At 43.6% G+C, this 23,955-nt stretch overlaps 1 protein-coding gene across 1 annotated transcript in view; it reads left to right on the forward strand.

Moving 5' to 3' along the window:
• Positions 1–23,955, forward strand: part of LOC124799056 (S phase cyclin A-associated protein in the endoplasmic reticulum) — a 621,352-nt gene that overhangs the window by 256,446 nt on the left and 340,951 nt on the right. The window contains exon 24 of the mRNA XM_047262594.1: positions 16,127–16,226. Within this exon, the coding sequence (XP_047118550.1) occupies positions 16,127–16,226 (100 nt within the window). The remainder of the gene's footprint in view (positions 1–16,126; positions 16,227–23,955) is intronic.

Genomic DNA, 23,955 nt, shown 5'->3' on the forward strand with positions numbered 1-23,955 from the left:
ATTGCCGTTCCAGTTCAAACAAGACACGGAAAAAACAAATGCGTGGTCATTATGCCTGTAAGTGTTGACAATCGGTAGTAATCGTGGAACTAAACTGTCCAATTTTGCCACTGAAATCACAGGAGAAAAAATATTTTTATTGTTTTATCCATTTTGGTTGGAGAACAAGGCAGCTCTTTTCTTAAATTACACTGCAGGGAATAGTGCAACCAACCACAAGTTTTCTTGAAATGATTTTGTTATGCCGTTACCAGTTTCGGGCTTGAGACCATCGTCAGTTGGTAGCGTTAACTTCTCTTACATTATGTTATCCGGAAAAGCCGTCCTGTACCTGGCAAGAGGCTCAGGCCCGAAATTAATAATGGTATAATACACCGAAACGCCAAAGAAACTAGTACCGGCATGCATATTCAAATACAGAGATATGTGAAGAGGTAGGACACGGCGCTGCGGTCGGCAACGCCTATATAAGACAAGTGTCTGGTGCAGTTGTCAGATCGGCTACTGCTATGACCATTTCACGAATATACCGTGAATATCAGGAATCCGGTAACACATGAAATCTCCGACATCGCTGCGGCCGGAAAAAAGATCCCCCACGAACGGGACCAACGACGACTGAAGAGAAGCGTTCGACGTGACAGAAGAGCAACCCTTCCACAAATTGCTGTAGGTTTCAATGCCAGGCTATCAACAAGTGTCAGCGTGCGAACCATTCAACGAAACATCATCGATGTGGGCTTTCGGAGCCAAAGGCCCACTCGTGTACCCTTGATGATTGCACGACACAAAGCTTTACCCCTCGCCTGAGCCCGTCAACACTGACATTGGACTGTATAAACTTGAAACATATTGAGTGGTTGGATGAGTCTCGTTTCAAGTCTTATCGAGCGGATGGACGCGTACGATTATGGAGACAACCTCATGAATCCATGCACCCTGCATGTCAGCAGGGGACTGTTCAAGCTGGTGGAGACTGTAAGGTCTAGATACGACTCTGATGGATGACACGTACGTAAGCATCGTGTTTGTATAAAGCGTTTATTTTGCATTTTGTTTACGACCTTCCACTAAGGAAGGGATTCTATTTCTGTTTATCTGCTCTGCATAGTAACTAACAGTTCTTGATAAAACTTTACGTAGTTTTCGTGTTAGATTTCTTAGTGTTTTCTTGATCGTTTAGAACAGAAAGCGCCCTAAAACCGTCTTTTGTTTGTTTCGCGGCCGTTAGCCACTAGTCACTTGAATCAGCAGTTGTCTTGTGACAGCCAGAGCGAGAGCACCAGCAGCAGCGAGTACTGTTTGTATAAAGCGTTTTTGTACTTATTTGCTGCGCTTAGCTTTTAAATAGTTTTTCTGGGAAAACCTAGCGTAGTTTTCGCGTCTCGTATTTCAGTGAGTGTTTCTTGATTATCAGAGTAGCTCATCAGAAGATTATCTTGGGAATTTGTCACCGTATAGAGTAGGGTAAACATAGTCATGTGTAGGGACTGTGGTTGTTGTGAGCGGACGCAAGGAGAATTGGCCACTCTTCGGGGGCAGGTGGAGGCTTTGTCTGTTAGGCTCATCGAGCTCGAGGCGCAGGCGTCGGCTCGTAGTGGCGTTGGGGCAACTGTGGTGAGACCTATGCCTACTTCGGTGGCCTTGGAATCACATGGAACCCCTGATGTCGCTGCGTCTTCCGGCAGTGAGCATCTTACCGGTCAGCCATCACTCCAGGGTGAATGGCGGACAGTGGTGGGCTCGCGCGTGCCTGGCCGAAAGGCGAAGGTGGGATCTGGCCGCGTGGCAGCTGCCTTACCCCTTTCCAACAGGTACGGGGTGCTTCCTAGTGGTGATGACATCGTTTCCGAGCCACCACAGGATGCCTCGCCTGTTGGGCCAGTGGCCGATTCTCCGGCAAGGTCCCGACAGTCACAGAGGGCGGGCCTATTAGTTATAGGGAGCTCCAACGTTAGGCGGGTTATGGAGCCCCTCAGGAAAATAGCGGGTAGGTCGGGGAAGAATGCCAGTGTGCACTCGGTGTGCTTGCCGGGGGGTCTCGTCCGTAATGTGGAGGAGGCCCTTCCGGCAGCTATTGAACGCACTGGGTGTGACCGGCTGCAGATAGTAGCACATGTCGGAACGAATGACGCCTGCCGCTTGGGTTCTGAGGCCATCCTTGGTTCCTTCCGGCGGCTGGCTGATTTGGTGAAGACAACCAGCATCGCACGCGGAGTGCAAGCTGAGCTTAATATCTGCAGCATAGTGCCCAGAGTCGATCGCGGTCCTCTGGTTTGGAGCCGTGTGGAGGGTCTAAACCAGAGGCTCAGACGACTCTGCGACTATAATGGTTGCAAATTCATCGACCTCCGTTATTGGGTGGAGAACTGTAGGGCCCCCCTAGACAGGTCAGGCGTGCACTACACACCGGAAGCAGCTACTAGGGTAGCAGAGTACGTGTGGCGTGCACACGGGTTTTTTTTTAGGTTAGAGGGACCCCCCCTTGGGCGAAACGATAAAATACCTGACGGCTTACCAGAGAGGACATTATCATCGTTGATAAAGAACGTCCGTCCTCAGAGACCAAAAACAGGAAAAGTTAACGTAATATTGGTAAACTGCAGGAGTATCCAGGGCAAGGTTCCTGAATTAGTATCTCTTATTGAAGGAAATAGTGCGCATATAGTATTAGGAACGGAAAGTTGGTTAAAACCGGAAGTGAACAGTAACGAAATCCTAGACACAGAATGGAATATATACCGCAAGGATAGGATAAACGCCAATGGTGGAGGAGTATTTATAGCAGTAAAGAATTCAATAATATCCAGTGAAGTTATTAGCGAATGCGAATGTGAAATAATCTGGGTTAAGTTAAGTATCAAAGGTGGGTCAGATATGATAGTCGGATGCTTCTATAGACCACCTGCATCAGCAACCGTAGTAGTTGAGCGCCTCAGAGAGAACCTGCAGAACGTCGTGAAGAAGTTTCGTGATCATACTATTGTAATAGGGGGAGACTTCAATCTACCAGGTATAGAATGGGATAGTCACACAATCAGAACTGGAGCCAGGGACAGAGACTCTTGTGACATTATCCTGACTGCCTTGTCCGAGAATTACTTCGAGCAGATAGTTAGAGAACCAACTCGTGAAGCTAACGTTTTAGACCTCATAGCAACAAATAGACCGGAACTTTTCGACTCCGTGAATGTAGAAGAGGGTATCAGTGATCATAAGTCAGTGGTTGCATCAATGACTACAAGTGTAATAAGAAATTCCAAGAAAGGAAGGAAAATATATTTGCTTAACAAGAGTGATAGGGCACAAATCGCAGAATATCTGAGTGACCACCATCAAACGTTCATTTCTGAGGAAGAGGATGTGGAACAAAAATGGAAAAAATTCAGAAACATCGTCCAGTACGCCTTAGATAAGTTCGTACCGACTAAGGTCCAAAGCGAGGGGAAAGATCCACCGTGGTATAACAATCATGTACGAAAGGTACTACGGAAACAAAGAAAGCTTCATCATAGGTTTAAGAGTAGTCGAATCATAGCTGATAAGGAAAAGCTGAACGAAGCGAAAAAGAGCGTAAAGAGAGCAATGAGAGAAGCATTCAACGAATTCGAACATAAAACATTGGCAAACAATCTAAACAAGAACCCTAAAAAGTTTTGGTCATATGTAAAATCGGTAAGCGGATCTAAATCCCCTATTCAGTCACTCGTTGACCACGATGGCACCGAAACAGAGGACGACCGAAGAAAGGCAGAAATACTGAATTTAGTGTTCCGAAACTGTTTCACTGCGGAAAATCGTAACACGGTCCCTGACTTCAGCCGTCGCACGGACGCCAAAATGGAAAATATTGAAATAAACGATATCGGAATTGAAAAACAACTGCTATCACTTAGTAGCGGAAAAGCATCCGGACCAGACGAGATACCCTTAAGATTCTACAGTGATTATGCTAAAGAACTTGCCCTCTTTCTATCAGCAATTTATCGTAGATCGCTGGAAGAACGTAAAGTACCTAGCGACTGGAAGAAAGCGCAGGTCGTTCCCATTTTCAAGAAGGGTCATAAATCAGATGCGAATAATTATAGGCCTATTTCGCTTACGTCAATCTGTTGTAGAATAATGGAACATGTTTTGTGTTCTCGTATTATGACGTTCTTAGATAATACAAATCTCCTTCATCATAACCAACATGGATTCCGCAAACAGAGATCATGTGAAACTCAGCTCGCCCTATTTGCCCAAGAAATTCACAGTGCCGTAGACACTGGCGAGCAGATTGATGCCGTATTCCTGGACTTACGTTTAGTGAAAAAAATACGAGCTTACGGAATATCGGACCAGGTTTGTGATTGGATTCAGGATTTCCTAGAAGAAAGAACACAACATGTCATTCTTAACGGTTCAAAATCTGCAGATGTAGAGGTAATTTCGGGAGTACCGCAAGGAAGCGTGATAGGACCTTTATTGTTTACAATATACATAAATGACTTAGTTGACAACATCGGTAGCTCCGTGAGGCTATTTGCAGATGACACGGTTGTCTACAAGAAAGTAGCAACATCAGAAGACTCGTACGTACTCCAGGAAGACCTGCAGAGGATTAATGCATGGTGCGACAGCTGGCAGCTTTCTCTAAACGTAGATAAATCTAATATAATGCGCATACATAGGGGCAGAAATCCATTCCAGTACGATTATGCCATAGGTGGTAAATCATTGGAAGCGGTAACGACCGTAAAATACTTAGGAGTTACTATCCGGAGCGATCTGAAGTGGAATGATCACATAAAACGAATAGTGGGAAAAGTAGGCGCCAGGTTGAGATTCATAGGAAGAATTCTAAGAAAATGTGACTCATCGACGAAAGAAGTAGCTTACAAAACGCTTGTTCGTCCGATTCTTGAGTATTGCTCATCAGTATGGGACCCTTACCAGGTTGGATTAATAGAAGAGATAGACATGATCCAGCGAAAAGCAGCGCGATTCGTCATGGGGACATTTAGTCAGCGCGAGAGCGTTACGGAGATGCTGAACAAGCTCCAGTGGCGGACACTTCAAGAAAGGCGTTACGCAATACGGAGAGGTTTATTATCGAAATTACGAGAGAGCACATTCCGGGAAGAGATGGGCAACATATTACTACCGCCCACATATATCTCGCGTAATGATCACAACGAAAAGATCCGAGAAATTAGAGCAAATACGGAGACTTACAAGCAGTCGTTCTTCCCACGCACAATTCGTGAATGGAACAGGGAAGGGGGGATCAGATAGTGGTACAATAAGTACCCTCCGCCACACACCGTAAGGTGGCTCGCGGAGTATAGATGTAGATGTAGATGTAGATGTAGATGTAGATGATCACCTGCATCCAGTCATGTCCACTGTGCATTCCGACGAACCTGGGCAGTTTCCAGCCGGACAATGCGGCAACCCACACGTCCAGAATTGCTACATAGTGCCTCCAGGAACACTCTTCTGAGCTTAAACACTTCCGCTGGCCACTAACTCCCTAGATATGAACATTATGAAGCATATCTGGGATGCCTTGCAACGTGCTGTTCACAAGAGATCTCCACCCTTCGTATTGTGAGGGATTTATGGACAACCTTGCAGGATTCATGGTGTCAGTTCCCTCCAGCACTACTTTAGACATTAGTCGAGTCCGTGCCAAGTCGTATTGCGGCAGTCTTCCGTGCCCGCGGTGGCCCTACACGATATTAGACAGGTGTTCCAGTTTCTTTAGGTCCTCAGTGTGAAATCATTTCCAGAAAACTTGTGGCTAGTTACAGTATTTCCTACAGTGTAATTTCAAAATAATCTTGTTTAAGACGTAACCCAATCAGTAAGATTTTTTTTTCCTATGTTGTATTATTATTATTGTGCTATGGTGTAACGAAGCAGCATTTAACTTTTAATAGCAGTAGAACTAGCGGTTTTAGAAAAAGAGAAAATGTAGTCGGGAAAACATGATTTTTTTTTAGCTGTGTCTACAAAACGTTCAATCTCCAAAAGTATTAGAACTACAACAGTGAAATTTTAAATATAAACTTGTAATTCAGATCTCTATCAACATCATGTAAAACATTGACTGAAATATTGTTTCTTAGGTGACACGTGGGGATTGAACGAAATTTAGATGTGTCTCTAAACTTTCTGCAATCACTATACTGATACACTTGACGAACTAAAACAGGAAATATTTTTAATTATTTTTAATGGCTCTGAGCACTATGGGACTTAACATCTGATGTCATCAGTCCCCTAGAAGTTAGAAGTACTTAAACCTAACTAACCTAAGGACATCACACACATCCGTGCTTCTCGGCCACAGCGGGCGGCGTGTATATGTCTGACTAACAGTTATTCCTCGCCAGGTGATACTGCTGTGACCTGGATAGGTTTATATCGACAGTAGGTCGGTGATTATAATGTTATGGCTGATGAGTGTAGTTGCTTCTACACACACAGTTAAGCCAAGTCGGTTAGACCCGTCCCGCGGCCTCACATTGTTAGATGTTAGCGTGAAGCGTGCTGAAGCAACTCAAATGTAGGTTGGTTGGTTGGTTGGTTGCTTCCTTCTTTCTGGGAAGGGGACGAAATAGCGAGGTCATCGCTCCCGTCGGATTAGGGACAGATGGGGAAGAAAAATGGCCTTGCCCTTTCAAAGGCATTTGCCTGAAGCGATTTAGGGAGATCACGGAAAACCTAAATTACGACGCTCGGACGCGGGTTTGAACCGTCGTCCTCCCAAATGAGAGTCCAGTGTGCTAACCACTGCGCCAGCTCGCTCTGCCCAAATATAGGAAAGAGGCAGCGGTTCGTACATACTTTCGGTCTTAATGCGCGACTTTTTCGTAAGTATATGGCTTTAGACACGTCAGTTGTTCTAATTCGGCATTAGAAAAAAGGTACGTCTTAGTGAGACTACGCGCACGTCGCACCCGCCGCTGAGATGGCGCCTGCACGTTGAGTCACAGGTAGTAGGCTGGCAGCGAGGGCACTGGCGGCCTCGGCAAACAGCTGGCGGCCAGAGGGCGTCCCTCTTTATCCTGCACAGATGGACGCAAATAAGCCGGGCGGCAACGGAGGGAGGGCCACCCTGGCCGTATCGCGTGTTGTGTATCTGAAACATTATCTGCTAATGTCCCCCACCCCTGCAGACTTCTTGCCGGCGCTTCCTGCCGCCCCCTAATGGCCCGCTACCATTACCAATAGAATAGTGGGCTGATCGTTTGTGCCGGGGATGTCGTTGCGATAATCTGCGGCGTCCAAGTGCGCATATTGCGCCGCAGAGGGGATGCGGGGCTGCCGATGTTGTCGCCAGATAGGGCCCGATCGCCCTACCGTCCTAGTCTGTCGGTCACGGCTGCGTACTGTGCCGTCAGGGGACGCTGAAGGCAAAACGTTATGAGACAAAACGGCCAGAAGGACAACGGAGCTGCTGGGTTGGCAGAACTTCGCCGGGAAACATCACACTTAAGAGTATAAAGAAAGGAATCGTCAGTCTGGATGTCATTTCGTAAATAGTACAGAAATGAAGTTGCTGTTGTTCCAGATTTAAATGTTAAATACTAGCCTGTCTGTTGTCGTTGTGTTCAGTGCGGAGGCTGTTTTGATGCTACCCTCCATGCAAACGCTTTCCTCCAGTAATATTCGTTGATGCATCATATCAACCGGTACCGTCACCCCAATGTGTATTTTATATCCTCATAGCCCGTACCTTATTGCCCAAACAGCAAAACTCGTTTACTCTTTGCGGTCTCTCCTTCGTTTATGAAACTAAATAACTGTTAATCGGCTGTTACCGAGTTCTTTCTCTTTTTTGTTGGCACTACAGGGTGATTCAGATGCCTGTACCGATGTCGTTTTATGTAACCAGCAATGTTGTATCTGGCCTTCAAAAATATCGCGCGAAGATTTTCATATTCTCTCGCTCGCTAAGTGCTGACTGTGTATCCTAAAAAATAAATGAACAGTGCCTTTTGTATGAAATTTAACATATTTAAATTTTGTACTGGGCTATGTTTTCGATAGGGGCCATAATTTTCTAGTTATTCAAAGAAAACTTCCAAAAGTGACCTTCAGACACAACCCCATTCCCACACTAAACCTCCATCGGTCGGGATTTCTAACACACTACTGGCCATTAAAATTACTACACCAAGAAGAAATGCAGATAATAAACGGCTATTCATTGGAAAAATATACTATACTAGATCTGCCATGTGATTACATTTTCACGCAGTTTGGGTGCATAGATCCTGAGATATCAGTACCCAGAACAACCACTTCTGGCCGTAATAACGGCCTTGATACGCGTGGGTATCGAGTCAAACAGAGCTTGGATGGCGTGTACAGGTACAGCTGCCCATGCAGCTTCAACACGATACCACAGTTCATCAAGAGTAGTGACTGGCGTATTGTGACGAGCCAGTTGCTCAGTCATCATTGACCAGACGTTTTCAGTTGGTGAGAGATCTGGAGAATGTGCTGGCCAGGGCAGCAGTCGAGCATTTTCTGTATCCAGAAAGGCCTGTACAGGACCTGCAACATGCGGTCGTGCATTATCCTGCTGAAATGTAGGGTTTCGCAGGGATAGAATGAAGGGTAGAGCCACGGGTCGTAACACATCTGAAATGTAACGTCCACTGTTCAAAGTGCCGTCAATGCGAACAAGAGGTGACCGAGACGTCTAACCAATGGCACCCCATACCATCAAGCCGGGTGATATGCCAGTATGGCGATGACGAATACACGCTTCCAGTGTGCGTTCACCGCGATGTCGCCAAACACGGATGCGACCTTCACGATGCTGTAAACAGAACCTGGATTCATCCGAAAAAATGACGTTTTGCCATTCGTGCACCCAGGTTCGTCGTTAAGTACACCGTCGCAGTCGTGATGCAGCGTCGCCGGCCGCGGTGGTCTAGCGGTTCTAGGCGCTCAGTCCGGAGCCGCGCGACTGCTACGGTCGCAGGTTCGAATCCTGTCTCGGGCATGGATGTGTGTGATGTCCTTAGGTTAGTTAGGTTTAAGTAGTTCTAAGTTCTAGGGGACTGATGACCACAGATGTTAAGTCCCATAGTGCTCAGTGCCATTTGAACCATGCAGCGTCAAGGGTAACTGCAGCCATGGTCTCCGAGCTGATAGTCCATGCTGCTGCAAACGTCATCGAACTGTTCGTGCAGATGGTTGTTGTCTTGCAAACATCCCCATCTGTTGACTCCGGGATCGAGACGTGGCTGCACGATCCGTTACAGCCATGCGGATAAGATGCCTATCATCTCGACTGCTAGTGATACGAGGCCGTTGGGATCCAGCACGGCGTTCCGTATTACCCTCCTGAACCCACCGATTCCATATTTCATTGGATCTCGACCAACGCGAGCAGCAATCTCGCGATACGATAAACCGCAATCGCGATAGGCTACAACCCGACCTTTATCAAAGTCGGAAACTTAATGGTACGCATTTCTCCTCCTTACACGAGGCATCACAACAATGTTTCACCAGGCAACGCCGGTCAGCTGCTGTTTGTGTATGAGAAACCGGTTGGAAACTTTCGGTGGCTCTTTACTATTTGCTTTGTTTTACTATTACTCGCGTAACAACTAATATATGAGATAAAATATGTTGCTACGAAAAGAGCCCCTAAATACCTTTTAGTGATGCTGTGCTATGAATTTCTTTGGATCATTAATTTTCAACAAAACAAAATATATTATGTTCTTATTATTCTGGATCTGGCTTTCTATTAAAGGAACATGTTTTCGTTACTGTAACTCGCCATAAAGCTCAATATATCTTCCTTACTTTATAGTTATTGAAAAAGTTAATGAAATTACTTCGTTATCAATACTGATGTTACAGTAGGCAGTGATTGTTCAACATCAAAATTTTGCAGTGGATTTTTGTTAACAATAAAACACCAATAAGTACCAAGACTAACACGAGAACATGAAACTATTGTCATAGAAAAAGATGTTTTTACTATAAGGTTGGCCAGGCCAGAACTACGCACAGCAAGATTCCTTTTATGTTATGAAGGTAAATTATCTTTTTGCACTGTTAATAATATATTATCAGCAGCCCGCGTCAACCTGTAAAACACATCGTAAAATCTGCTGTTCTGCTCTGCAATTTCGAAAGCTGAAAGAAATAATTTTAGTTCACTATTACCTGCCCGCTTCTTTGCGGTATGATTGATTTCATTTAATGCAGATTGAATGCGCCGCGGCAGCGGCTCGTTCGTTTGTATCGCAGCTCTGCACCACGAATAATATTTAAATAACTGAAAATGTCTTAAAGGGATGGGATAAAATACCAGGCAAGCTTATTACAAATCATAATGCAAGGTTTCACTAACTCTATTCAAAACATTTAAACAAATCAAGTTATTACACACCTTTCCAAGGGTATGTCTAATGGCGTCCCTCTCACAATCTTGACAAAAGAATGCTACGCAAGCGTACAATATAACGTCACAGGCTCTTTCTACTCACGTAACTCCAAGAAGACGACAGAGAAATTAATTTTCTATCTGTACTATTTATACTAGTCACATATTCTCATCTTTGTTTGATATTTAATAAGAATCGTCTGTGGCGGTTTCAGTACTGGCCGACACAGATATTATCTAAATAAAAAAAAACCAGTAATAATTCAATACAAGAACAAAACATGACACATAATGCTTTCTCTTTATTACATAATATGTCTTTTACTAAGAGACGTTACAATACTTTCCTCATGTCAGCACGTTGTAGGTGTCGCCACCGGCGCCAACCTTGTGTGAATGCTCTGAAAAGTTAATCATTTGCATATGGCAGCATCTTCTTCCTGTCGGTTAAATTTGGCGTCTGTAACACGTCATCTTCGTGGTGTAGCAATTTTAATGGCCAGTAGTGTATGTTGCTCAGGCAGTTCCTCCTAGTACTGTACAAAAATTTGCGACTACACAAATTATTTTCCACATTCGACATTTATAGTCGTCATTGACAGATCTGATTACTCCGCCGGCGTAGTCGAGCACTTACAAATTGTAAAACAGATGTTTGTGTAAAATGTACGTAACAGTTTTGTGAATTTTAACAGCATAAAGTAAACAATTACACCGTTGCATTCGTCGAATCTTCGAGCTACGAATCTACTGTCCATGTAAGGGTTAAATTTAGATCGAACTCTCAAAGTAATTTGTTTTAGTGTAACGTTTACAAAAGTCGTTTTCGACGAACAACATGCTAGAAATCCTGACTGGTGAGGGATGAATGTGGGGGTAGAGGCGTGTTTGAAGGCTCCTTTGTACTTTTTTTGTTTAATAATTCGAAAACCGTGGCCTCCAGCGGAAACGTATCCCAGTACAAAATTTAGACACATCAAATTTCCTGTTTATTTCTTCTGTAGGACTAAGCTTCCGCACAGCCAGCGAGAGAATATGAAAATCTCAAGGGTGGTGTCTGAAGGCTAGCTATAATATTGCGGGACAGCCGAATCACCGTACATATCGCATTCCTAAGTGACAATTGTGTACAAGTCACTTTGCATTTCTGTGCAATCATTCCTTCCAGGTGGTGTAATTTCACAAATTTTGAAGTATGTTATAAATATAATTACCGTTCGTTTGATTACCGAGCGAGATGGCACAGTGTTTAGCATATCGGGACTCGCATTCGTGAGGACGTTGGTTCAAATCTGCTTCCGACATCCAGATTTAAGTTTTTCGCGATTTTCCTAAATCGCTCCAGCAAATGCCAGGACGGTTCCTTGGCGGACGCATGACCAGTTTTATTCCCCATGTTTAAAAAATATCCAAGCTAATGACGTAGTTGTCGACGGGACAAACTCCAGTCTTCCTTCCTTTTCTCTGTGTAATTCGCATCTTATGACTGATGATCTTGTCAAAATATCTATAAGTTAAATGTTCTGCCTACGTTGACGTAATTACAACACCTCAGTAGGAAGCGAATGGTCGAACGAATCATTCTGCCGTTCTGCCATTGAGCTTTGATTGGATCGTGTGCGTTTGTGTATGTGTGTGTGTTTGAGAGAGAGGTATATTTAGCTTGCCTCTGTTGCCGAACTATAGAGTTTCAACAGCCCCTTAATGTCCCTAGCCCTCCTACTCGCAAACTTCATTGTTACTATTCCAATAATTGTCATGCTAATACTTTTTGGTACCGTGTCTATTGAATTCCAGCATGCTGCTACAAATCTCATATGGATATCGTATTTTTAACACTCTACCCAAACGTTACTTTGAATCTCACAGCACATAAATAAACTCACAGCTTTTTTGGTGCAAGGTAGAGTTAATGCAGATTAAATCGGAATAGTCATCTTCCACGCTCATAAATTTTGGCTATTGGTCTGGCTATGAAATGTGATTTCTTCGGCACGAAAGAATTGTTAATAGAGAGCGAGTGAGTATGCTGGTCCCCTAAACTTGTACGACCTGCTGGCGAACTTCTACAGGTGTGATTTTTCACATATTTCTTCGACTGGTCTGTGTGCTGACCTGTACTATTGAGCTATTGTAAATTAATTATGTGATCTCAGAGACTCCTGAGATATTACACCACAAAAGAAGTCAGAGGTATTCGAGCGCCTTTTTTAACTTACAATTGTTTGTGTATGTGTAGTAGTTGGGAATATACTGCATCATGAAATAACTCATTTATATTGCCCCTTTACTACGAGAGACACCAATAGCTAAATTTAGGGTATGTGGTGTATTCATGTCGCTTGGCAAGTCTGCAGAAACTGCGCGAGTTGCAAGAAGGTAACTCTTCCGCCGAATTTGTGTCAGCGATATCTTCCCAATTAAGACATCTGTCCTCTTTCGCTACTTTGGTAGCTTCCTTCTCCTTCTCTCACGCCTCGCCCACGAATTCAGTAATGCAAAGGATGTCTCTAACGAGTTGGCGTAGGTGTTACGACACCAGGCTCAAATTTGAAAGGAGTTGTGTCTCGCTTTTGCTACAGTTGCGATAGGTAATTATGCGTGAATGCCAAATAGCAGTACTCAAGCGAATGGATATTTTGTTTTAGTGCGCGAGTATTGTTCAATAAATAATGCACCTCAATCTTTTCTCGAAACATATTTATAGTTAAGAGTTATTGGCGACAATATCAACATCCCCTGTACGTGTATTATTTTTCTACATAGTTTGCATCGCTTTCTGTGGCCCTACACCAGGGTTGTGGAAGAGCATGTATTTCCTGTTGGTAAAAGTTCCTATCGTGTTATCGTAGGCATGTTTTCACTGCATGGATTAGGCTCTCGTTATTTTCAAAGAGTGCCCCACTAGAGAATCCTTAAAGTGCCCTAAACATGTGGGAGAACGAGGCCGCCGAGTTCCGTCTGTAGCGTGGATGAAGCAGTGCTGTCCAGTATAATTTGGCGATGGGTTCCCGGGTTATGAGACGGCGTGCACTGTCGTGTCGGAGCAAGTGGATTCTTGTCAGACCGAAAATGTTACCGAGCGAGATAGCGCAGTGGTTAGCACACTGGACTCGCATTCGGGAGGACGATGCATCCGGCCATCCTGATGTTGGTTTTCTGTGATTTGCCTGAATCGTTTTAGGAAAATGCCGGGACAGTTCCTTTGAAAGGGCACAGCCGACTTCCCCTAATTCAATGGGACTGATGACCTCGCTATTTGGCCCCTTCCGAAAATCAACCAACCGAACTTGTCGGAAACGGTTCATTTGCGAGAATGACGCAATTACCAATTACCATCACAAAAGACTGTCATCATGACTTTGCCAACGGATGGAACTGCCTAAAATTTCTTGTCTTTTGGTAATTGCGGTTGGTGTCACGCCCGTGACTGCCCTTTTGTTTCTGAATCAAAGTGATGCACCTAGGTTTCATCACCTGTAACGATTCGTTTCAGAAAGGCGTCTTTATCGGTCTCAAACTGCTCGAACAGTTAAGATGAAATGGCTTTTCTTTTAATCTTGCGGTCTGTTTTGTGCATTCATGGAATTAATGCTGAGCACACTTCTAAATAACCGAGAACCACATTCACTGCACAGTGATCATCGACAGCCATAGAGCCAATTATCGAGATGTGACGCGCTGGTCTGCACTAAAAATGACATCCTCGCGAATCACCACGTATGCGACAGGGCGTCTCAAAAGAGGTCGACAACGGAGCTTAGTTCTGACGGTGCATGCCGTGAGAACTGCATAGAATAACATTCAGTCGGTACGAAAATTCAGACCCTCTACGAATCTAAATTATCCATATTAGTTATTATTCGATTTTGTTAAAATTTGTAACACAGCCTTTTGTTATTAATGGAGTGATGCTGTCAAAATTTTAGATTTTTATTTGTTATAGTTCCGGAGATAATGAAAATTACCGAGAAGTCCTGAAACTGACGCTTTAAAACCCAGTTAGCAGCAATAACAAATTGACTTTCATTATCATTTGAAGCCATTACAAAATCATCAGTGCATAAAATCAATTAATTAGAAATTTCTTTGCAAAACTGTAGTTACTTTATATTACGTAATACAAAAATCGCTCAGAATTATTATTTGCTTATAATTTTGCTATGTGAGTGCATGAGAATGAGAGAGTGGATGCGGGACATACGTTAAAACTTAATATGTCATTTTATGTAAGACCTTGTACAAACGAAAGTTATGGTGCAACCACGATTCAGATGACGTATGTCGGTGAGAGCTTGCTTTTGTATAAAAGCAGCTAGAATGAAAGTTAGAGGCGGAATAAGTTTATTTATCAATTTGGAGAATATTTTTAACTTCGCTTATTTTGATTAAACAATATACTAGAAATTCAAGTTTTAATGACATTAAGTACTATCAGATTAGTGATTGGATAAGGCAAGTTTTGCCGCGAGAATGACCTAGAAGGAACATTCTTATTGGTCGTTTAGATCAACAGCTAATCAGAATTAACCTGTTCCTGCGCGAATATAGGGGAGTTGGTAGACAGTAGAGGAGCTCGAGATAGTCGCTTGCTAACCGGCCGACGGATAACACCATATTAGATAGCTCCGTAAAAATAGTCTGTAAGATGAAGAACTAGTGAGTTCCTTTCGGTTAGAACGTGTCGTGACCGAAGTGACTGGAGTTACGAACATTTTAATGAAAGTTTAGTGTTTCTGAATTAAATAGTTGGAGATTTATGAGCGTTTGAACTTTCTGGTCGTAGTAGCAATTCCGCGTGGCATATTTCGTGCTCTGTACGGAATACTTTGGCGAGCACTTCTTACTAAGAAGTCCACTGAAACGACCGAATGTTTAACTCACGAAGAGTGGTGGATCTGTGACTATTAGATCGTGAAAATTAGTCGGGTCGGACTTGCAAAAATACTGACTGCTTTTCGGATGGTAATGTGTTCTACAGATTCTACAGACAGTGAATTTTGAAGGATAATGTTTACCATATTAAATAAGGACTTGATAGCCATTTCATGTGTTTCCGTATGAATAAAAAGCAGATTCAATCTCAATTTTAAGTGCTTTTTGCAAGTAGACTGCATCCTCCGAACGTTCGATTTTTTAAATATGAACTTTAAGAAACTGACTTTCAACTCGAATTACACGGCCTCTGTGTGGTAGGTATCAGGTAGTGGTTTCATCAACGCTGTTTTACACTGCCTAGCACGTATCTGCTACTACAGAGTAAAGGGACGTCGGAAGAAAGGAATATCGAGGTAGGTGGACTTTAGATGATTCAGAGAGAGAACGAAGACGATCGACCGCGCTCCGCCGCATGCCGTCTGTTGGAATTGTTCGAATTACATATTTACTGAGGAAACATCGCGTTTGAAGCACCGAATGCTGTCCTTTGTAACAGCGGGCGTTGAAACGAAATTTGGGACATTATTTGTTGACTTACCCTATTATGTTGAAAGTTATACATGTAAGTCGAAAATGTAAATTGCGTAGATGTGCTACTAATTAAAATATGACACAGTCAAGGCAATCGAAATACGCATTGGTAATGAAACTATCCTCTTATCTTGATTAGGCAGTCGTATCCGTTCATAAATCAGTCCTCCCTACATAGTCGTTTGCTTCCGCATATATTATAGAATCCGTGGCACTTGTGTTACCCTTGATGTTTTCCTTTTTGCGTTACAGGAGCGTTGATGAAGCTCTTGGCGCTCGTCCTTACCCACGCAGCGTCGCCTGAGGACGGCCCTAAAGATGACGTCACAGTCCGAATACAGGATGTGATCAGGTGAGTTTCTACAAATCACGTTGGTTCACGACACAGTGCTACGAGATTCTTCAGATGTGTAGAGAAGCAGTTTCCCTTATTACATGAATCGTATATTGTACTTTCAGAATTATTCAGAAAGATAGATCAGCTCCCATGGACGAACTTTATTCCGCTTATATCCTATAGATATGGCACCGATATCAGGCAACGTTCCATTCAATGTAGTCAGCATAACAGTCCAAACATTTGTTACTTTCGTACATCAAACACTGGTACCTACATACAAGACACCTATGGCGAGACAAAACCTATTTTATCGTAGATATATTGAATATACGTAAGTATAGCTTATGGATCGCATGCGGCCCATCTTATTTCTCAAAGACCTGAGGAGATGAAGATGAGTGAGTGCTATCTAGGAAGATCCATAAAGGCCAGTACGTTGCGATGCTTCAGATGACAGGTGCTAGGCCCATCGCGAAGACGAACCGACGCCACCCAACCATTCTCTTACACCACTGGTAACCTTCATTTCTTCCACCACTGAAGAACTGAGGTGGAAGGTGACTCACACGAGGTATGTATGTTCAACACGGCGTCATGACGTGCTATGTAGACTAGAAGTTTTGTTCTGCAGAGAGGTCCGATGTATTGGTGAATCGGATGTAACGAATGTTAGGACAAGCACGGTGGTAATGTAGAAAACTAATAAGTACCAATGTTTCGTGTGGTCTGTCGCTATCAGTTCACCTGCCAGATTGAAACACATTGTATGTGCAGTTATTATTGTGGCATAGTTCTTGAAATATCACCTTTTGGTGAGGTGCCAAGTCGTGCAAATTAGTATTTGGCTATTTAAACAATTTAAGCACGTGTAATGGGAGAGCTGAGTCATTTAGAAATAAATAAATGGGCATTTACAAGGCCTGTGGTTTCTGCTTGTTTGCATCCGTTCGTTCTTGTTGAATAATCTGATCTCTGCGAGTGCCAAACTTCTATGTGTCGTTCATGTCGTGCCATACCTGCAGGACATCAGTGGAAAAAGACAGATATTTTTCGGAGACTATTGACTTTGCACTGGAGTCACTTCACTGGTGTTACTTCATGAGCATTCCTTAAGCATGCGAAAGTAATATTGTGTTATCCAGAAATTGCAACATTGAATAGACCAGTAGCAAGTTCAAGTGTTTTGGGGGATGGTCATAATTAAATGAGCAAATTGATTGGTATGCAACATCCTAATGGCACCATGAATTTTGTGTGTATAATATACACTTACAATAATTATACTATGCAATGATTGGTTGATGTTTAGTATTTTAATTCCCAGAGCATGGAAAGCTCGTTTTTAAGTAGTGGTTAAATCTTTTGATTAGTTTAACTTCTTTCATCGAATCTCAGCAGACTTTAGACGAATCCCTAGATTTCACCAACGAAGACTTTTGCGAATCTGTTCTTGAAAGATATACCATAATGATTTTAATCATTAGATTTAGCAAAGTTTGCAACCCGTCTTTCAAATAGAGCTCGCTTTCTTCTTGTCACTCATCCTGTGCCACGAGTCTCTAGTAGGTGCAGAAGTAGGTAAAGCGTTCGTAAAACACGTACACTGAGAGCTGGGTGGTTGGTTGAGTCTGTAATTGTCCGCCGCTGTGGCCGAGCGGTTCTGGGCGCTTCAGTCCGGAACCGCGCTGCTGCTACGGTCGCAGGTTCGAATCCTGCCTCGTGTGTGGATGTGTGTGATGTCCTTAGGATAGTTAGGTTTAAGTAGTTCTAAGTCCAGGGGACTGATGACCTCAGATGTGAACTCCCATAGCGCTTAGAGACATTTGAACCATTTGAGTTTGTAATTCCCTCCACAACAGTTTGGCGAAAGAGAGACAGCCAGAGAGAGAGAGAGAGAGAGAGAGAGAGAGAGAGAGAGAGAGAATAAGCGTACCATTCACTGAGAGTTGTTTCCAGCACGTACACCAAGTATATGCTTGTTGCCAGTGCAGCGGTGTGAAACATTAGTCTTTGCTCACCGTGCGAGGGAGGTGGCGCAATGGTGAGACACTGGACTCGTATCCGGGAGGACGGTAGTTCAAATGCCCGTGCGGCCATCATAATTTAGGTTTTCTGTGATATCCCTAAATTGATTAAGCTGAGTGCTGAGATGGCTATATTCCAAAGGACATGGCTATTCCCTTCCCCGTCTTTCCCGAATCCGTGCTTCAGCTCAGTTTCAGGTCACCTCGTTGTCGAAGAGAAGGAGCCCCAAATATTCCATCCATCTTCTGATCCTCTGGTTTTTCACCTCGAACTGCAACTGCCGAAACCCGTCAGGTGATAGTTAACTGTTATGTGTATGTTTTACAGCTGCAGTTTGCAAATCCATTTCATATTCAGCCTAGAGTGTTTCTGTGTATAAAGTAAAATAGCAACGTATTGGTGTTATAAAATGGAACTCACCTTGAATGACCACTCCAACGCTCTGATCTCAGCCCGGATTAGCAAGTTTGGAAAGAATTACAAAGGGCGATATCCCTGTCGATGCGTCATTGACTGCATCTACCACGGGAACTCCACCCAAAACGTCTGGCATCCGTGTATCTGACAGGAAGAGTCGTGACCTCATCATAGGTGACCTCAGATGTCATGATTACTGGTTGCAGAACCAGTCAGAATGAGAATACGGACTTTATAATTTATTGCTTTGAAAGTCTGTCTGTGCTAGATTGAAAATAGTAAATAATATGTTTTTCCTAAATCCTCTGGATGGTTTGATGCGGCTAGCCACGATGTTTCTCTCCTGCGCTAATCTCTTCATCTCAGTGTGGCACCTGTTCCAAAGTCCTCAATTATTTATTGTACATACTGTATCTCAGTCTTCATGTAAAATTTTACGCTTTATGCCTCCCTGTAGTACTGTGCAAGTTATCCCCTGATTTCTCAAAACCTATCTTTTCTTGCTGTCCCGTCATCTAGTTAGATTTTCAGCATCCTTTTGTACCACCATATCTCAAACTCTTCGATTTACATCCCCCCCCCCCCCCTACCCACAGTCCATGATTCACTTCCAAGCACCGAGCGGGGTGGCGCAGTGGTTAGACACTGGACTCGCATTCGGGAGGACGACGGTTCAATCCCGCGTCCGGCCATCCTGATTTAGGTTTTCCGTGATTTCCCTAAATCGCTCCAGGTAAATGCCGGGATGGTTCCTCTGAAAGGGCACGGCCGACTTCCTTCCCTAATCCGATGAGACCGATGACCCCGCTGTCTGGTCTCCTTCCCCAAACCAACCAACCAATCACTTCCAAGCAGTGCTATTGCAGTCGTATCTTTTCCGAAATTGCTCTCGAACTGAGACGTATATTTATACTAATACAATTAATGTTGCGAGGAATGCTCACTCTACCTGTGCTAATATGCTTCTTATGTCCTCCTTGCTTTGTCCGTCATGTATTATTTTGCTTCCTAGATAAAAGAATTCCTTCACTTCGTCTACTACGTGGTTCCCAATTTCATTGAATTTGTCTCTTATCATTTTTGCTACCCCTAAATTCTTGACGCTTTCCTTTGATTTGTTGTGACTCCATATTCTATGCTTAATGAACTGTTCACTCCATGCGATGGGTCCTTTAAATTTACATAGCTTTCACAGAAGCAGATATAATTGATAATCTTTCACCCTGACTTTTAGTGGCATTTCCTAATTTGTCTCTTTGATGTACAAGGTTGAATAATAGGGGAGAAAGAGTGTACTCTGCCTTAATTAGGGCACTTCTCTTTTCTTATTCCAATCTTATGATTCCCTCTTGGTTTCTGTAGGTTTCATGTATTAACTGTCTCTTCCAATGGCGTACATCTATTATTCAGAGGATTTCAAACGTCATGCACCACGTTAAGTTGTCGAACGCTTTTTATTGGTCAGCATTCAGCAGAGCATAAGGAAGTGTTTTGACTTGGAACTTAATTATTGCTTTTAAGCTTAAAGTCAGGACTGCCCCTCTGGTTGGTGGTTTCAACTTTCGTATGGGTAAACTGCCCATAATGTAACCGACTCGCAATTTTCTTTATAATTTCTTTTATATAATTCTGATCTGCAGATTGGATGCACGAACCTGTCAAGCTGATTGAACGATCGACCTCGCATTTAACTGCCATTTCTACTTTTGTGTGGACCAGTTTCTTTCGACAGTCTCACGGATTATGCGTACTAACTTGAAAAATTGTTTGTTTGACGCTTCCTCCAATGATTTTCGAAATTCCGAAGGAATTTTATACCTCCCATCCGCCTAGTTCGATTGCAAGTCTTCCAAAATCTCTGTCAAAGTTTACAGTGCACAGGTTGTAAATGATTATGACAAGCAAGACTTAAGCATAATAAACACACCATCATAGGATTTGTCGACTTAAGAAAGCGTTCGACAATGTAAAATAGTGCAAGTTCTAGAAATTTTCGGGAAAATAGAGTAAGCTAGGCCTATCGAGAGAGACGGGTAGTATGCAGTGTGTACAAAAACCACGAGGGAACACAAGTGATGAAATACCAAGAATGAAGCATTCGAATTAAAAGTGGCGTAAGGCAGGGATGCAGACTTTCGCTTCTACTGTTCAATTTCTGTATCAAGAATCAATGGCGGAAATAAAAGAAAGGTGCGAGAGTGGAAATAAAATTCAAGGTAAAAATGGAAATGTCCTGTGACGAGGGACTCCCGTCGGGTAGACCGTACGCCTGGTGCAAGTCTTTCGATTTGACGCCACTTCGGCGACTTGCGTGTCGAAAATTCAAGGTGAAAGGCTATCTGTGATAAGATGTGCAGTTTACATTGCTGTCATCAGTGCAACTGAGGAAGAACCACGTGATACGTTAAATAGAATGAAAAGTAAACCGAGAGACGAAACTAATAAAGAGTATCAGAAATGAGATTTACGAAAACCTACCATAAAAATTGAGTCTTACGAAGTAGAAAAAATGAAGGAATTTCGATATTTAGGAAGTAAAGTAACACATATCAGACGAAGCAAGGACGACATAAGAAGCAGATTAGCACATGCAAAGAGCGCATTCCTGGCCAGAATAGTCATCTAGTGTCAGAAACTAGCCTCGTTTGCAGGAAGAAATTTTTTAGAGTGCACGTATGGAACATAGCATTGTATTTTGTGAATCTTAGACGGAGCCGGCCGCTGTGACCGAGCGCTTCTAGGCGCTTCAGTTCAGAACCGCGCTGCTGCTACGGTCGCAGGTTCGAATCCTGCCTCGGGCATGGATGTGTGTGATGTCATTAGGTTAGTTAGGTTTAAGTAGTTCTAAGTCTATGGGACTGATGACCTCAGGTTAAGTCCCATAGTGCTTAGAGCCATTTGAACCATAGACGGGGGAAAACTGGAAGAGAAGATAATCGAGGCGTTTTATATATGTGCTATAGGATGACGGTGAAAAGTAGGACGACTGATAAGAACTGAGATGGTTCTGTGCAGATTCAGCGAGGAGAGGAACATGTGGAAAAGATTGGGAAAAAGAACGGACAGGATGGTACGGTATGCGGTAAGGTGTTAGGAAATAACTACTGTAGTAATTGAGGGAGCTGTAGAGAGCAGAACTGTAGGGGAAGCCAGAGATCGGAATACAGGGTGTTCTAAACCTTTTGGGTCAAATTGAAACAGGTGATAGTGGGTCCACAACGAATTACATTGAGATGGGACCCAATGGCCGTAAATGTATATTATGTTAAAGACATACACAGCATATAGCGCAAACAACCACGTAGCTAATAGTAATTGTTCAAAGTGACAACCGCCAGTCTGAATGCAGGTATAGCATCGGCGCATGAAGTTCTGCCGCACTCTCTCAAAGATCTCTGATGTCTCTTGTACCAGGATACAGGCAGCTTGGAACCTAGCAAGCAGGTCTTCATCCGTTTTTACGCGCCAAAGAAACTGGTATAGGCACTCGTATTCAAATACAGAGAGAAGTTTGTAACCAGGCAGAATACAGCGATGCGGTTGGCAATGCGTATATAAGAAAACGAGTGTCTGGCGCAGTTGTTAGATCGGTTACTGCTGCTACAATGGCAGGTTATTAAGACTTATGTGAGTTTGAACGTGGTGTTATAGTCGGCGATGGGAAACAGAGTCTCCGAGGTAGCGACGATGTGGGGATTTTCCCGTACGGCGTACCTTGAATATCAGTAATCTGGTAAAACATCAAATGTCCGACATCGCTGCGGCCGGAGAAAGATCCTGCAAGAACGAGACCAACGACGACGGAAGAGAAGCGTTTAACGTGACAGAAGTGCAACCCTTCCACAAATTGGTGCGTACTTCAGTGCTGCGCCATCAAGTGTCAGCGAGCGAATCATTCAACGAAACATCATCGATATGTGCTTTCGGAGGCAAAGGCCCACTCGTGTACCCTTGGCGATTGCACGACATAAAGCTTTACCCCTCGCCTGAGCCCATCGACACCGACATAGGACTGTTGATGACTGGAAACATATTGAGTGGTCGGATGAGTCTCGTTTCAAGTTGTAGATGGACGTGTACGGATATGGAGACAACCTCTTGAATCCTTGCCTCCTGAATGTGAGCAGGGGATTGTTCAAGCTGGTGGAGGCTCTGTAATAGTGTGGGGTGTGTGCGTTTGGAGTGCTATGGGACGCGTGATAAATCGAGATACGACTCTGACAGATCGTGTCTGATCACCTGCATCCATTCATGTCCACTATGCATTCCGACGAACTGGAGCAGTTACAGCAGGACAACGGGACACCCCACACTTCCAGAATTGCTACAGAGTGCCTACAGGAACACATTTTTGAGTTTAAACACTTCCACTGGCCACTAACTCCCTAGATATGAACATTATGGAGCATATCTGGGATGCCTTCCTACGTGTTCTTCAGAAGAGATCTCCACCGTTCGTTGTTGTTGTTGTTGTGGTCTTCAGTCCAGAGACTGGTTTGGTGGAGCTCTCCATGCTACTCTATCCTGTTCAAGCTTCTTCATTTCCAAGTAATTTCTGCATCCGACATACTTCTGAATCTGCTTAGTGTATTCATCTCTTGGTCTCCCTCTACGGTTTTTACCCTCCACGCTGCCCTCCAATACTAGATTGGTGATCCCTTGATGCCTCGGAACATGTCGTACCAACCAATCCCTTCTTCTACACAAATTGTTCCACAAATTCCACTTCTTCCCAATTCTGTTCAGTACCTCCTCAATAGTTACATGATTACCCATCTAAGCTTCAACGTTCTTTTATAGCTCCACATTTCGAAAGCTTCTATTCTCTTGTTGTCTAAACTATTTATCGTCTACGTTTCACATCCATATATGGCTACACTCCATACAAATACACTCCTGGAAATTGAAATAAGAACACCGTGAATTCATTGTCCCAGGAAGGGGAAACTTTATTGACACATTCCTGGGGTCAGATATATCACATGATCACACTGACAGAACCACAGGCACATAGACACAGGCAACAGAGCATGCACAATGTCGGCACTAGTACAGTGTATATCCACCTTTCGCAGCAATGCAGGCTGCTATTCTCCCATGGAGACGAACGTAGAGATGCTGGATGTAGTCCTGTGGAACGGCTTGCCATGCCATTTCCACCTGGCGCCTCAGTTGGACCAGCGTTCGTGCTGGACGTGCAGACCGCGTGAGAAGACGCTTCATCCAGTCCCAAACATGCTCAATGGGGGACAGATCCGGAGATCTTGCTGGCCAGGGTAGTTGACTTACACCTTCTAGA

This window comes from Schistocerca piceifrons, chromosome 5, assembly GCF_021461385.2.
Source record: "Schistocerca piceifrons isolate TAMUIC-IGC-003096 chromosome 5, iqSchPice1.1, whole genome shotgun sequence".
NCBI lineage: Eukaryota > Metazoa > Arthropoda > Insecta > Orthoptera > Acrididae > Schistocerca > Schistocerca piceifrons.